Source organism: Sander lucioperca, chromosome 1, assembly GCF_008315115.2.
Source record: "Sander lucioperca isolate FBNREF2018 chromosome 1, SLUC_FBN_1.2, whole genome shotgun sequence".
Classification (NCBI taxonomy): domain Eukaryota; kingdom Metazoa; phylum Chordata; class Actinopteri; order Perciformes; family Percidae; genus Sander; species Sander lucioperca.
The window spans coordinates 6,370,631-6,388,130 of record NC_050173.1 but is presented as its reverse complement, the minus strand read 5'-3'; the positions used below and the strand labels follow the sequence as shown (position 1 = coordinate 6,388,130).

General features: G+C 45.9%; 2 protein-coding genes across 6 annotated transcripts in view; one reads left to right on the top strand and one right to left on the bottom strand.

Annotated features, from left to right (window-relative positions):
* rest (RE1-silencing transcription factor) overlaps nt 1-6,260 on the top strand; it is a 13,463-nt gene extending 7,203 nt beyond the window's left edge. Inside the window, exons 7-12 of one of the 5 annotated variants that reach the window (XM_031313744.2) lie at nt 842-1,144; nt 2,077-2,311; nt 2,342-3,370; nt 3,943-4,119; nt 4,409-4,597; nt 5,787-6,260. In XM_031313744.2, the coding sequence (XP_031169604.1) occupies nt 842-1,144; nt 2,077-2,311; nt 2,342-3,370; nt 3,943-4,119; nt 4,409-4,597; nt 5,787-6,076 (2,223 nt within the window). In that variant the 3' untranslated portion in view covers nt 6,077-6,260. Of the gene's footprint in view, nt 1-841; nt 1,145-2,076; nt 3,371-3,942; nt 4,120-4,408; nt 4,598-5,786 lie in introns of all 5 variants that reach the window. The other 4 variants (XM_031313743.2, XM_031313745.2, XM_031313746.2 and 1 more) reach the window with 4 other exon arrangements.
* Nucleotides 1-17,500, bottom strand: part of nfkb1 (nuclear factor of kappa light polypeptide gene enhancer in B-cells 1) — a 1,201,612-nt gene that overhangs the window by 997,311 nt on the left and 186,801 nt on the right. The gene's annotated exons all lie outside the window — the stretch shown is intronic.

Below are 17,500 nucleotides of genomic sequence, written 5' to 3'. Positions count from 1 at the left end.
TAGCTGTTTCTCCAACTTCAGTAGAACAAGGCAGGATTAACCGGGAGACTTCTTCTAAACGAGGGCGCACTTCCAACTTTGTGTGAATACCTGCAGAACAGGGACATGGAAGTAGTTCTTTTGTAGATTATGGTGAACTAGTGTGTGTTGTAGCAGTATTTTGCCATTGAGAACGAGCTAGCATGCTAACGGTTAGCCCCCTAGGCCCCTCGTCTCAGCTAGTGACGTAGAAAGCCGTGCAGATGTTGACCAGCTCACCCAGAGACTGAAGGCAGGACACATTCAGAAACCGTATCTCACTCTAAACACCATGGAGGGTTTATCAACGTTAGTATGAAGCACCAGAGACACAAAATAACTCCCCAAATCCCAGAAAAAGTGATTTTTATCATAATATGGGCACTTTAACTAGTTGTTTTTCAATGTTTTCGTTTCTTTTTTGACCCTTTTTTTTGGACATTTTTGTCACTTTTACATTTTACTTTTTCCCCTCTACTACCAACTCATACGAGTTTTACACTTATTCTCGGAATTAATGGACACTTAACCTAATTTTTGAGTTTAAAAAGCAGAATTATGCTATAAAATTGAATAAAAACACCCAAAATTCAGTGAAAGTGGTGAACTGACCCTTCATTTAACTTGAGAAGAATGTTAAATGGAACCATCCATGTTAACTTTTGACTATTTGGTTGAAAGAAACCCAAATTTCTGATATATAGATATTTTTTGAAAATGACAGCAACAGGCTGTCAACAGGAGGGTTAAACAGTTGACTTAGTGAAACCTGCAGAAACCTGTAATATCATAGGTGATGGAACCTCTGACCCTCACCCAACAGGTGCACAACGGGCCCAAACCCCTCTCGTGTCCGTACTGCGAGTACAAGACGGCCGACCGCAGCAACTTCAAGAAGCACGTGGAGCTGCACCTGAACCCTCGCCAGTTCCTGTGTCCGCTCTGCAAGTACGCGGCCTCCAAGAAGTGCAACCTGCAGTACCACATCAAGTCTCGCCACGCCGGCGTCAGCGTAGCGGCCGTCGACATCTCCAAGGTTAGACTCAGGGTCAAGAAACCAGAAAGCTCGGACGGTGCCGAGGAAGCCTTCGGAGAGAGCAAGGCCGGCGATTCCTCCGGTGGAGAGGTAAGTTACTGGGACACATTACCTGGACGTATACAGTGGCACTCATTGGTTAATGAAGCCATGCTAAAGATGACTAAAAAGAGGAATACCAAAATCATCTTTTGGAAATTGATCTTAATGCCTTAATTAAAAAAAATGAGGAAAAATCCGACCTTTAAGGACACCAATTATCTTTGTGAATGAATAATGTATCGTAAATAAATAAATGTTCTTCCTTAAAATACAGGGGACATAAGTCAGTACACCCCTATGTTAAATTCCCATAGAGGCAGGCAGACTTTTATTTTGAAAGGCCAGTTATTACATGGATCCAGGATACTATGCATCCTGATAAAGTTCCCTTGGCCCCCACATCATCACATACCCTTCACCATACCCCCACATCATCACATACCCTTCACCATACCCCCACATAATCACATACCCTTCACCATACCCCCACATAATCACATACCCTTCACCTTACCTAGAGATTAACATGGTTTTATGTCAGTTAGCCTAATAGCTGGTTTGATTTTCATTGAGAGATGATTTTATGGAAAGTACCCCATGCCAATCTCTAGGTATGGTGAAGGGTATGTGATGATGTGGGGGTATGATGAAGGGTATGTGATGATGTGGGGGTATGGTGAAGGGTATGTGATGATGTGGGGGTATTTTAATGGGTATGTTGTACAATGTACATTACTGGACACGTTACTGGGACATTACCGACGTTACGTTAGGGGAAGTAGACAGAGTAAACTATGCTTTAGTTTATGTTATATAGGTAAGAGGTACGTTAACGGGATATTAGTTAACTGAGAAAACTGACATTTCTTCTGGCGTTTTTGTCGTGTTTTGTTGCTTCCTTTAAGTTCAGTAATTGCAACATGTTTCCTAAACACAAAGAGTAACGGGGTAAAATAATGTTTTTGTCCCTAATCTCGCAGCGCTACGCGGAGGACTCTGACATGGACGACGTGGACGAAGGCGACAGTTTGGACTCGAGTCCGATCAATCTGTCGATCAGAAAGAGCGGCCGGCTGAACGGCGCCGAAACAGAGACGCAAAGCGAAGCGCCGGACAAAGCGCCGAGGAAATCCAACGCCGCGGCCGCCGCAGAGAGAGAGACGCTTCAGAAAGTTAAAGTGGAACCGGAGAAAAAAGTCACAACGAGGCAGAAGAAGACAGAGAAGATGTACGGGAATCTTCCAGAGACGGAGACGGGGAACGTGACCACAGAGAAGGTCAAGAGACGAGTCAAGAAAACAACCGAAAACGTAACGGAAGAATCAGAGAAGGACCGAACGGAGATGGAGAAAACCCAGCGGAAAAGATCAGAGGAGCAAAGAAACGCCAGTCAGAAAGAGGACAAAAAGTCAAAGCCCGAGAAAGAACCGAAGAAGGCCGAAAGCAGCGGGAAGGAAAACAAAAGCCTCAACAAGCCGAGGAAGTCCGGAGAGAAGAAGGTGGAGAAAACTGCAGAACATATCGAAGAAGCTCCGCAGAAACCCGACCCTCTCCAGAAACCCAACGCACAGCAGAAAGTTGATGCACAGCAGAAACATGATGCACAGCAGAAATCTGATGCACAGCAGAAAGTTGATGCACAGCAGAAACATGATGCACAGCAGAAATCTGATGCACAGCAGAAATCTGATGCACAGCAGAAAGTTGATGCACAGCAGAAATCTGATGCACAGCAGAAAGTTGATGCACAGCAGAAACATGATGCACAGCAGAAAGTTGATGCACAGCAGAAAGTTGATGCACAGCAGAAAGTTGATGCACAGCTGAAATCTGATGCACAGCAGAAAGTTGATGCACAGCAGAAAGTTGATGCACAGCAGAAACCTAACCCTCTCCAGAAACTCGACTGTCTCCAGAATCGCCCAAAGGAAAAAGCTGCGAAGCGAAAAGTAACGGAGGCTCTCGATCTTTCCCAAAAGTCCTCAGCCGAGACTCCGGCGAAGGCCAGACGGCTGAAAGTTCCTGCTGCCACCACCGCCGCTGAGAAAGACCCAAAGAAGATTCAGGAATCTCCTTCTTCCCCGAGCCCAGCAAAGACGAAGAAAACCCGGAGCGCCGGAAAGAAAGCTACGGAGCCTCTAAAACCAACTGTGGATCCAGTTCCAGACGAGAAGGACGCTACGCCGGGCAACAAAACGCCAACAAACAAGCCCTCGGTGAAGATGGAGCACAAAGTCTCAGAGAAGATGGAAGTTCCCTCCACCTGCAGCTCAGGTGAGTCCACACCTGTCTCCAGATGCTCTTTTCTGGTGTTTGTGGGTATTTGGTAGCCTGACCAGCCAGCTCCACATCCAGATGTTGGGTCTGGGAACTCCCCATTGGCTGGGCTCAATCTGAGCGGCGGGACAAATGGTTGTTTTTCAAATTCCCTCTGCACCAATAGGATAGCTCTCCAACCAATCAGAGCAATGCTAGCTGATAGATTAAACTTTAAACTCTGAACACATCTTCCTTTTTTAAGAATGACTTCAGAGCCGTTCTTTGTTCTTTTCTCAAAGAAAAGCTGAACTCCAAGTCTTCCAGAGTCGCGGCTAAAGCCGATTCCAAAGACCGCTGTTCACCAGCAGCAGCAGCCATAAGCCCCGCCCACCCACTCTATACACGATGTGATTGGCCTGACCAGAATTTGGTTTTTCCAGCTCGCAAGCCAACGGAGAGTTGCTAGACGACCCTGGCTGCAGATTACATTTGCTGCCGCTAGGGTGGTCTAGATTTCTAGGCTAGGTTTTTTGCGCTCTTTCAACATTTTTGTCTCTTTTTTCATAATTTTTGCGCCTCTGTTTCAGACGAGAAGACATTGGGCGACAGAGACGCTCCACCAGACAAACGGACACTAACCACGACCAGAAACAGTTCAGCTCAGAAGAAGAAGATGAAGAAGGAGGCGGCGTCCACGGATGTAACGACTCAGACGACCAACGTGATCTCAGAGAAGACGGAAGATTCCTCCGCCTGCAGCTCAGGTACAAACCTCCAAACTACGGCCCACGTTTCACACTTTACCAGGTTGAAGTCGGGTTTTTCCAATGTTTTTGACGGTTTTTTTTCAATGTTTTTGTCGGATTTTTACGATGTTTTCGTCAGGTTTTTATCGATGTTTTTGTCGGATTTTTACGATGTTTTCGTCGGGTTTTTTTACGATGTTTTTGTTGGGTTTTTACGATGTTTTTGTCGGTTTGTTTTCAGATGTTTGTGGTGTTTATTTTGCCGTTTGTTTGTTGCTCTTTTCAACATTTGTGTGTCTGGATCCAGTTCCAGATGAGAAGAGGTCGGGCAGCAGCCGATCTACAGACGCTCTGAACAAACGGACGCTAACCACGACAGGAAACAGTTCAGCTCAGAAGAAGAAGAAGAAGAAGGAGGCGGCGTCCACGGATGTAACGACTCAGACGACCAACGTGATCTCAGAGAAGACGGAAGACTCCTCCGCCTGCAGCTCAGGTGAGTCCTACGCTTCCTGTCGGTATACGGGATCTGTGCTGCCTGCACGATCCGAGACGCACATAAATACGTAGTAGACAACGTGACAGTTTCCCTACACCAGCGGCGTCAAACTCAACTTCCCAGAGGGCCACACTGGAAAATAACAATCACATCAAGGGCCAGACATGTAGAGATTATTCACATGCTTTTATTTAATCAAAAAAGTCAAATATCTCTGACTGTATTATTGCATGTGTCTTCTCACTGACAGACATAAAGTCCTGAAGAAGTCAAGGAAAGGTGACAAAAATGTCACAAAAAGTGACAAAAAACTACGTGGGCCAAAATGTGTCGTGAACCTGAATTGACATGCAGGCCGGATCATAATCTGAGAGGGGCCGGATTTGGCCCGCAGGCCTCGAGTTTGACACAATGTGCACTATTTGTATCACGCATGTGTTGAAACACTTGACGGCCAGGCGGCACAACTGGCGACATATTTTTATGGGCTACATTTCATGTTATTCATTATGCAAATGAAGGACTTACTGTCACATATATATGTACTACACCTCGGCCACATTATTTGTGTGTAGTGTAGTGTAGTGTGGGGGTGTTGTGATGGGTTTAAATGCTATGCATTAGGAGGTGGTTACGTGGTTACCAATCCTAAATAATAAAGGAGCTGTTCAATGTTAAGTGAACATCCACCATGTTGGTTCCATGTGGGATGAAGTCTGAGTCTTTCTGTCCCTGCAGTTCTCCTCACACACCTTTAACAGTCACTGCTGTATGGTTCTATATATCTAGATATATGTTGGGGTATATATATATATATATATATATATATATATATATATATATATATATATATATATATATACCTTTTAACAGTCACTGCTGTATGACATTAGGTCTGGAGCTACGTGATCTCTGCTGCCTGCACACACACACTGCAGAGATCACGTAGCCACACTTCAACGGTTTTTGGCTCACTCTGGGAACACTGTCTGTCTGTCTGTCTCTCTCTCTCTCTCTCTCTGTCTCTCTCTATCTGTCTGTCTCTCTCTCTCTGTCTGTGTGCCTGTCTCTCTCTCTCTGACTGTCTGTCTCTCTCTGTCTGTCTGTCTGTCTGTCTCTGAGTTATCATTCATAATTCCTGAAGATATTTGGGGGGTTGTAACATGCTAAAACGGTTCCCCTGCAGCCCGGCGGAGCAACATGGAGGACGACGAGGGCGTCCACAGCAGCCAGGAAGCAGGAAGTGACATCAGCGACAGCGCCTCCGAGGGCAGCGACGACTCTGGTCTCCACAGCAACGCCACCAACGGGGGGAAGGCGTCCAACGACCCCGAGACCCCCAGCGAGGAGATCCCCACGCCAACCGAGCTCAAGAGCCTCCGCTGCATCTTCTGTGACCGCACCTTCCTCCTGGAGGCTGAGTACAGACGCCACCTCAACCGCCACCTCGCCAACCTCTACTACACTGACCAGTAGTACACACACAGAGACACACACACACACACACACAGACGCCCCCCCACGCCGCTGGCAGCCAGTGGTACATGGAACATTGTGTAGTTTGTGTTTACGGATCATGTTCATCATTTCTACAGATTAATTTTTAATGAAAGAGCTTCTTTTGATCATTTTATAAACTGATGATGATTTTGTGCCAAAATGCTGCGTCAGCGTAGTAAAATACTGTCTGTTCATTGGGTAGTTTGGTTGTTGTTCCATCCTGGACTCTATGTTCACGTGTTACTGTGTCTGGAAACACACACACACACACACACACACATACACACACATACATTATTATTCTGGTTGTGTGTGACAACATTATGGGATGGATCCCTACAGAGATAGACCTTTTAGTTAAAGAGTAAGATCCTTTTAGTTTAACATGAAACAGCCCCGAAATCACCATCACCAAACTACACCAGACTCCATGTAAATAATCAGGACTTTTAGCGTGTATAGAGCCAGCATATCTCCACCAGACTCCATGTAAATAATCAGGACTTTTAGCGTGTATAGAGCCAGCATATCTCCACCAGACTCCATGTAAATAATCAGTACTTTTAGCGTGTATAGAGCCAGCATATTTCCACATGTAAATGGGTGAATTAAGGGTTTATTCCAACCAAACCAGAGTGGTGATTGTTGGAACAGTGGAAAGATGAACCAAGACGGACTTTGGTAGTTTGATTTAGTTTCTGTCCACTAATGAAGTGTGTTTTACAATGATAAAAGTCCTGATTATTTACATGGAGTCTGGTGGGTTTGGTGATGGTGATTTCGGGGCTGTTTCATGTTAAACTAAAAGGATCTTCCTCTTTAACTAAAAGGTCTATCTCTGTAGGGATCCATCCCATAATGTTGTCAGACACTTAGAATAATAATCTGAGTCTGTCAGCAGCAACAACAACTTTTTGTGGACGCTGACTAAATATTTAGACCCAAAAACATGTAAAATAGGGTCCAGGGTGCAGAGAAAGCCCTGCTGGGGTTGCTGTAATAGTCTGTCTGTAGTAGCTCAGTGCCTTTTGACAATCAGCTGTTTCCACAGTAACTTTAAGACGGTTTGAAGACAGACGTTTTCTGTAAACTTGTACAAAAATATTTTGACTTTTTATCAATTTTTCCCACATTTTGTTAGAATCTAGCGGCGAGATTAACAAGCGTCTTCATGCTGAGTGTAAAATAACTAGTTTTCAGTCTTTTTCTGTAAATAACTTTAGTGCAATATTCCTTGAGCGGAGAATCCAAAGTCTCTGAAACGTTTGGATGATGAAGATCTCGTGTGACACTACCAAACTGTTAAAATCAGTAATATCAACTCCTGTATCCATGGTAACATGTTTTAGCTATTTTTGTAATTTCTGTCATAACTTGAGTTTGTTTTGATGGATTCGTCATCATTTCACGGATTATTAAACTAATGATGATTATTAAAGCTGTCTCAGTGCCACTATAGTCTCAATATTAAGGGTTAAATAATAACGCCGTCGTTACTTTCATATCAGATTAACAGACGGAGATGATCTCACTTTTTATTCTGCTTTTGGGTTTTTTAAATAAAGATTTTCAAACTCAACTTTGTTTCTGTCATTAATGATGAACATCAACACACACAGAGACCAAAATATAAACAATATGTAAACATGTAAGACAGGGTGATCAGGACCCCGTCGCTATAACAACCGCCTCGCTCTACATCATTTTTTACACTGAACCTAAACTCTTAAGAGGACAGACGGAGAGAGAGACAGACAGACAGAGAGAGAGAGAGACAGGCTGGCTGTTAGACAGCCCTTTATGACGGGGAACTGTAGCCGTTGTCTCTGCTGTCTTCCACCAGACTCCTCTGATAAAAACAGATATTTTAGGAGTCTGCTGTTAGTTCCTAACCTTTAAACACCAGATAATTATAAATATAAATATATAACTACGGGGTCCCCAGAGTAAAACACCACCTAGGATGAAATGTAACGCCAACTTCTTGGACTGATATGGAAGATCAGAACAGAAGTATTTCCTGAGTTCAAAACTAACCAAAGACTTTAAATCAGCGTCTGAACCCATTCTTTAATAAACGAGGAGCTCAAAACCAGTCAGGGAAATAGAGATTATTTATTCAAATGTAAGAACTTATCTCAGCAGTCAGCGGCTGTTAAACCACTAGATGGCAGGAGGGAACTTTACAACAACATTGAACGCAGCTTTGTGTCCCGTGTGTGTAGTTTGTCTCCAGCAGCGTCCACGCCGTCTCCTCTGTGTCTTCAGCTGCAGACTGCTGGGATCCAGCTAGCCGTCAGCTAACGTAGGCTAACGTTACATGGGTAGCGTTAACTAGCATCTTGTGCAGCGTTGATTCTGTTGTCGCGTCAGTTTCAGAGCATCAGAGAGACACACGCACACACACAGACACACACACACACGCACACAGACACACACACACACATACATCAGATCTGGGCTGTCATTGCGTCCGAGAGATACCGGACATTAGGAACCGGTAACCCTGGTAACGGGCCATAACGTGCAGCAGTCAACATGTTATTGATCCGGTTCGAGGTCCTCGCTGTCAGACAGGAAGCTGGTGTCTCTACCTGTCTGTCTGCAGGTGTTACGCTGTCTTCTTCTTCTTCTTGTTCTTCCCCTGCGGCGTGTGTGCCCCCCCGCCCTGCGGTGGCGGCGCTGGTCCCACCGTGCGGTAGGCGGGAGACTTCCTGATGCGTTCTCCTTTCAGAGACACGATGTGAGGGAGGAGGGGCGGAGTCCGCAGGCTGTAGGACGCCGCCGCCGGACCGTGGACCCTCAACAACAGCTGATCCCCCGCTGCTGCTGTCACCCCCACCCAGCCTGGGGGGGGGGGGGGGGAGAGAGACAGACAGACAGACAGGGGAGGAGAGAGACAGAGAGACAGACAGGTGAGGAGAGAGACGGGAGGAGAGAGAGAGACAGAGAGACAGGGGAGGAGAGAGACGGGAGGAGAGACAGGGGAGGAGAGAGAGAGAGAGAGACAGACAGGGGAGGAGAGAGAGACAGTTAGATTCTACCTGGCACGTCTGCCAAAATGTAAATATCTGACGTTATTCTACTGTGTTTAAGAATGCTTGACTCTGATTGGCTGGGAGGAGGACATTAACCCGGCAGGTTGCCCGCTGACTGAGCACAGCGTCATCAAACAGTAGATCAATACGCCGCTTGGACCTGTTTTCTATCATGTTTAACCACGTTTATTTATTTCACTCATTTATTAAATTATCACAGAAATTTCAAACATGAGGTCCATTAAAACATAAACCTCGTTTAAAAAAGGTTCTAAAATGTGTCGGAAATCTACAGGAGGGTCAGTCGGTACGTAGTTTCACCAGAGATATAACGTAGCAACTACGTTATTAGACTAACGTTAGTGATCAGATGCAGCCTATAGAAACTAATTAACATTAGCTACAGTTGAGCTAAACATTACAGTGTTTTAAAAATGGACCAATTCATTGTCAATTTTAATATATTTGGAGGAGGGAAGACAGGACGACAGGATGACATCAGATGAAGACGAGGCCCAGGGTCCCGTTAACGAGATCCGACAGATGAGGAGCTTAATTAAAGACGGGGCCCTTGAATCAAACAGGAAGAAGGCAGCTGCCTTTGCTGTCAAGGTTTCCACCGAGTGGAAGAGCCGCCAGAAGGACAGACTGACAGCGACAGCTGACCAGACTGGGGTTGCTATAGAAACTACTTAGCTACAGCTGAGCTAACGTTATTCACCGTAGTTCTAAAGGGACTACTTTCTGAGGGAGATGAACTCAAACTGAGGATACATTTAATAAGCATGCAATACGAAAAAGCATAATTATTAAAGTATTTGAATTGTTTTATTATGTTGGCAAGCAAGAAGTAGAATAAACGGGATAATCACCGAGAGGCAGGGCGGTAAACAGCTTGATATTATTATAGTTATTATAATAATAATAATAATAATAATAATAATAATTATTATTATTATTATTATTATTATTATTATAACGTGGCTCTGTCTGGAGCTAAGCACCACCCACGATGATTGTGATTGGTGTAAATAAATGTAAACAACTCAGAGAGTTTACTCTGCTATCCCAGAACATGTTGCTATGGTTACCTGCAGAGGACAGTGTGATGTCAGCAGCAGCCTCCAGGTAGCCCCCCCCCTCCAGTCTGAACTCCTGAGGAACCAACGCTGGAAACTCCTTCATCCTCTCAGAGCCTCCCAGAGGTACCTGAACGCAGCACGCAGAGACACATATACAGAGAGACAGGTAGAGAGACAGACAGGTACCAGAACGCAACACACACACACAGAGACACACACGCAGAGAGACACACACAGACACAGAGACACACATATACAGAGAGACAGGTAGAGAGACAGACAGGTACCAGAACGCAGGACGCAGAGACACACACACACACACACACACACACACACATTGAGAGATACACAAAAAGTTGGAACACGAGGAGAATAAGTCATCCCTGAGTCATTACATTACGTGTCATGTAGCCGAGGCTTTTATCCAAACAGACTTACAATTAAGTGTTTTCAACTCTGAAGGTCCAAACTCCAGACAAGAAGTAGTAAGAGCCAGAACATTAGCTTTAAAATAGGTAATACTACAAAGAGACATGTGAAAGTGCAGGTTCAAGAAATATTATTATATATTTTTTTTTATTATCCGAGGTGTAGTCAGAAGAGATGTGTTTTTAGCCTCCAGCTGAAGATGTGGAGGTTTTTGGCCATCCTGATGTCAACAGGGAGCTCATTCCACCATTTAGGAGCCAGGACAGCAACCAGTCTGGATTTGGTTGAGGGATTAGTTCTCCCTCGCTGTGGGGGGGCAACCAGCAGGTTGGCTAGTCTCTACACCGGCTTCCTGTGCCTCAAAGAACTGATTTCAAAATAATTCTGCTGGTTTATAAATCACTAAACGGTTCAGGGCCAAAATACATTTCTGATCTGCTAGTAAACTATGAACCACCCAGACCTCTCAGGTGGTCTGGGACAGGTCTGCTACACTATGACCCCCCCCAGACCTCTCAGGTGGTCTGGGACAGGTCTACTACAGTATGACCCCCCCAGACCTCTCAGGTGGTCTGGGACAGGTCTACTACAGTATGACCCCCCCAGACCTCTCAGGTGGTCTGGGACAGGTCTACTACAGTATGACCCCCCCCAGACCTCTCAGGTGGTCTGGGACAGGTCTACTACAGTATGACCCCCCCCAGACCTCTCAGGTGGTCTGGGACAGGTCTACTACAGTATGACCCCCCCCAGACCTCTCAGGTGGTCTGGGACAGGTCCGCTACACTATGACCCCCCCAGACCTCTCAGGTGGTCTGGGACAGGTCCGCTACACTATGACCCACCAGACCTCTCAGGTGGTCTGGGACAGGTGGGACAGGTCTGCTTGTTGTCCCCAGAGTCAGAACTAAACAGGGGGAAGCAGCATTTAGTTTTTATGCTCCACATATCTGGAACAAACTCCCAGAAAACTGCAGGTCTGCCGCAACTCTCAGTTCTTTAAATCAAGGCTGAAGACCTTTCTGTTGATGTTGCCTTTCTTTAAATAACTGTTAAGTTACATTGATGACACTGTATGACATTCTATAACTGCTCTTTAATGTTTAATTTCTTATACTGCACTGCCAATTTTATTCTTGTCTTTTATGTTTTAATCTGCTTTGGGTTTTTTATCGTTTCTAACTGCTCTTTAATGTTTTATGTAAAGCACTTTGAATCGTCCTGTTGCTGAAATGTGCCGTTATTATTTATAAATAAATATTATATTATTATATGTTATTATTTATAAATAAAGCTGCCTTGCCTTGCTGATGCAGAGCAGAGTGGGGGGGTTGGGGTATAAAGACCATGTCCTGGATGTAAGCTGGGGCTGATCCGTTAGTGGCCCTGGATGGAAGTACTAGTGTCTTGAAGCGGATGCCACACGTGTGTGTGTGTGTGTGTGTGTGTGTGTGTGTGTGTGTGTGTGTGTGTGTGTGTGTGTGTGTGTGTGTGTGTGTGTGTGTGTCTGACCCCCAGCAGTGTGTGTCCAGCATGTTTCTCATAAACAGCGTCAGCTTTCTCCAGACTGGTGATGTGGACCGGGACGCGGCCGGACGCCGCCACCGAGAACCAGCACGCCTTCCCGCCCTGGAGACAGACGGGACGTTAGCATCACGCTAACACACACAGACGTTAGCATCACGCTAACACACACAGACAGGACACTAGCATCACGCTTACACACACAGACGGGACGTTAGCATCACGCTGACACACACAGACGTTAGCATCACGCTGACACACACAGACGTTAGCATCACGCTAACACACACAGACAGGACACTAGCATCACGCTAACACACACAGACGGGACGTTAGCATCACGCTGACACACAGACGTTATCATCACGCTGACACACACAGACGGGACGTTAGCATCACGCTGACACACACAGACGTTAGCATCACGCTGACACACAGACGTTAGCATCACGCTGACACACACAGACGTTAGCATCACGCTAACACACACAGACGTTAGCATCACGCTGACACACACAGACAGGACACTAGCATCACGCTAACACACACAGACGGGACGTTAGCATCACGCTGACACACACAGACGTTATCATCACGCTGACACACACAGACGGGACGTTAGCATCACGCTGACACACACAGACGTTAGCATCACGCTAACACACACAGACGGGACGTTAGCATCACGCTGACACACACAGACATTAGCATCACGCTAACACACAGACGGGACGTTAGCATCACGCTGACACACACAGACGTTAGCATCACGCTGACACACACAGACGTTAGCATCACGCTAACACACACAGACAGGACGTTAGCATCACGCTGACACACACAGGGACTTCTTTGCAACTCTAGGAGCTTCTCTGCTACAGTTAGATCCATTAATTTAATATATTAGCATGTTGGGCAGGTTAATATGAATGTCAGTTGTTGTTGTTGTTGTTGTTGTTGTGGTTGCCATGGTGACCTGCAGGAAGTCGATCCGGGCCAGCGCTCCCAGGAACAGACTCATCCCCGGCTTCAACACAAACGTCCTGGGAACCAGCGCCTGGGAGGGAACCACTGACATCACTTCCTGTTCAGTCAACAGACCCAGGATCTGAGAGAGAGACGGACAGGCAGACAGACAGGTTAGACAGGCAGACAGGTTAGAGAGAGAAACGGACAGACAGACAGGTTAGAGAGACAGACGGACCAAACCCACCAGACTCCATGTAAATAATCAGGACTTTTATCATCGTAAAACACACTTCATTCAAAGTGGACAGAAACTAAATCAAACTATAAAGTCCGTCTTGGTTCATCTTTCCACTGTTCCAACAATCACCACTCTGGTTTGGTTGAAATAAACCCTTAATTCACCCATTTACATGTGGAGATATGCTGGCTCTATACACGCTAAAAGTCCTGATTATTTACATGGAGTCTGGTGGAAATATGCTGGCTCTATACACGCTAAAAGTCCTGATTATTTACATGGAGTCTGGTGGAGATATGCTGGCTCTATACACGCTAAAAGTCCTGATTATTTACATGGAGTCTGGTGGAGATATGCTGGCTCTATACACGCTAAAAGTCCTGATTATTTACATGGAGTCTGGTGGGTTTGGTGATGGTGATTTCGGGGCTGTTTCCTGTTAAACTAAAAGGATCTTACTCTTTAACTAAAAGAATAAAAGGACTGATGGAGATTTATCCCTGGAATGATCCTTTAATATAAACATGAATCCATGAAGTCTCACATCGTGCTCCTTGATGATTCCCGGCGTGTCGAACAGCCAGTGGGCGTCTTTCAGCTCGTTGAAGGTGAACTCATCAGCTGACCGGCTGGGAGCTGAGAAGATCATTAAAAACAACAAACAAAATTTTTGGAATTTAACAAGAAAAAAGTCTGAATATTATCAGAAAAAAAGTTGGAAAGTTTTTCAAAATAAAAGTCAAATTGACAGAACAATTTATTATTATTAAACTATTATTATTACCACCAGGATAAAAGCCCCTCCCCTCCCCGGCCAACCAATCACCAGTCAGTCCCAGCTGGTCCCACCCCCCTCCCCGGCCAACCAATCACCAGTCAGTCCCAGCTGGTCCCACCCCCCTCCCCGGCCAACCAATCACCAGTCAGTCCCAGCTGGTCCTCACCTGCCGTCGTCTTCCTCGTCTCTTCGTCTTCGTTTTCTCCAAAAGCCAAACTGTCGAAATCAAACTCAATCTCATCACGTCTGGACCTGACCTCAGACCGGAACGTTCTGCCCACTCGACCTGGACACCAACGGACCAATCAATCAATCAATCAACCAACCAATCAGTCAGTCAGTCAGTCAGTCAGTCAGTCAGTCAGTCAGTCAGTCAATCAATCAATCAATTAACATCAGAGGCTGGAGCTGAGGAGGATGAAACGGGGCATGTGCCTGTCTGTCTGTCTCTCTCCTGCCTGTCTGTCTCCCCCTGCCTGTCTGTCTCCCCCTGCCTGCCTGCCTGTCTCCCTCTCCCCTGCCTGTCTTACCCGCTAGGTATCCCTTCCTGCTGAGTCTCTGCAGTTCTTCCTGGGACATATCGTCCTCCGTCTGTCTGTCTCTCCCGTCTGCCTGTCTGCCCCCTGTCTGTCTGTCTCCCCCTGCCTGTCTGTCTCTCCCCTGCCTGTCTGTCTCCCCCTGCCTGTCTGTCTCCCCTGCCTGCCTGCCTGTCTCCCTCTCCCCTGCCTGTCTCCCTCTCCCCTGCCTGTCTTACCCACTAGGTATCCCTTCCTGCTGAACAGTCTGAGTCTGTGCAGTTCTTCCTGGGACATCTCTCCCTCCGTCTGTCTGTCTCCCCCCTGCCTGCCTGTCTGTCTGTCTCCCTCCCCTGCCTGTCTGTCTGTCTCCCCCCTGCCTGTCTTACCCACTAAGTATCCCTTCCTGCTGAAGAGCCTGAGCCTCTGCAGTTCTTCCTGGGACATGTCGTCCTCCGTCTGTCTCTCTGCCTCGTTGAGGCGCTCCTGTCGTCTGAACATCCTGGCCGGAGTCGGGTTGATGATGGGGAACTTCAGCAGGTCCAGAGTCGTCCCTGAACGCACCACGGCGGCAGAAAGAAACACATGAGGACCAATCACAGCACAGCGCATTCTCATTGGAGCAGACAGACACATTTAATATATATCATAATATATCATAAATATATATATATATATATATATATATATATATATATATATATATATATATATATATATATATATATATATATATATATATCATAAATATATATCATAAATATATATATATATATATATATATATATATATATATATATATATATATATATATATATATATATATATATATATATATCTCATAAATATATATATATATATATCTCATAAATATATATATATATATATATATATCATAAATATATATATATATATATATCATAAATATATATATATATATATATATATATATATATATATATATATATAAACCACGCTAAACAGTAACAAAATCACAGAACTGTGAACCAGACTCCATTCATATTTCTGCCACTTTAATGTGTGTAATGGCGTTTTTCCACTACGTGGTACCTGCTCGACTCTACTCGCCTTTTTTGGTTTTCCATTCTGATCAACAGTCCCTGGTACCTGCTAACAGGTACTTTATGTAGTACCTGGTACCTGCTAACAGGTACTTTATGTAGTACCAGAGATACGGTTTCTGAATGTGTCCTGCCTTCAGTCTCTGGGTGAGCTGGTCAACATCTGCACGGCTTTCTACGTCACTAGCTGAGACGAGGGGGCTAGGGGGCTAACCGTTAGCATGCTAGCTCGTTCTCAATGGCAAAACACTGCTACAACACACACTAGTTCACCCTAATCTACAAAAGAACTACTTCCATGTCCCTGTTCTGCAGGTATTCACACAAAGTTGGAAGTGCCCCTCGTTTAGAAGAAGTCTCCCGGCTAATCCTGCCTTGTTCTACTGAAGTTGGAGAAACAGCTAGCTAGCTCATGTAGTCCTTACCTAGCTACTGATCATGTGATCTTACCTAGCTACTGATCATGTGATCTTACCTAGCTACTGATCATGTGATCTTACCTAGCTACTGATCATGTGATCTTACCTAGCTACTGATCATGTGATCTTACCTAGCTACTGATCATGTGCGACTGCCAACAAAGATGTTCCAGCAGTGAGAGGTCTCACTCTGTAGCTAAAACAGAGACCTGAACACAGGGTGAAAAGAGGAGCTGCAGCAATGAGCAGTACAACTAAAATATAGAATTAAACCATGTAAACCTCTTCTGGTACAACCTCTAAATATAATTATGAACCTGTAGATGAGCAGAATATGAGCACTTTAACACACATTAACGTGGCAGACCACTACTCACCGGGCCAGGGTGATATGGTGGCCTTGTGGATGAGGTCGGAGGCTTTGGACTTGCAGTAGTCGGACTCCAGCAGCGTATTGAAGAGCGTGGACTTGCCGGCGTTGGCGCTGCCCACCAGGTACACGTCTCCGGTGTACCTCCAGGACCGCTGCAGGCTGGAGATCAGGCCCTCCACGCCGTAGCCCGTCTTGGCGCTGATCAGGTGCACGTCGGTCACCTGGCGGCCGAAGCCGGCGTCCTGGCAGTACTGAGACAGCTGGCGCCTGATTCGCTGCAGGTAGTTGGGCGCGTCGGCCGGCAGGAGGTCGACCTTGTTGCCGAGGACGACGACGTGTTTGTTGGTGCCGATCAAGTCGGGAAGACCGGAGACGATGGAGTCAGGGACGTCCAGCAGGTCCACTATCAGCAGCACCAGAGCTGGAGAGACAGACAGGTTAGAGACAGACAGGTTAGAGAGACAGACAGGTGAGAGAGAGAGAGAGGTCAGAGAGAGAGACAGGTTAGAGACAGACAGGTTAGAGAGACAGACAGGCAGACCGGGGATGATGGAGTCAGGGACGTCCAGCAGGTCCACTATCAGCAGCACCAGAGCTGGAGAGACAGACAGGTTAGAGACAGACAGGTTAGAGAGACAGACAGGTTAGAGACAGACAGGTTAGAGACAGACAGGTTAGAGAGACAGACAGGTTAGAGACAGACAGGTTAGAGAGACAGACAGGTTAGAGAGACAGACAGGTTAGAGACAGACAGGTTAGAGAGACAGACAGGTTAGAGACAGACAGGTTAGAGACAGACAGGTTAGAGACAGACAGGTTAGAGAGACAGACAGGCAGACCGGGGATGATGGAGTCAGGGACGTCCAGCAGGTCCACTATCAGCAGCACCAGAGCTGGAGAGACAGACAGGTTAGAGACAGACAGGTTAGAGAGACAGACAGGTTAGAGACAGA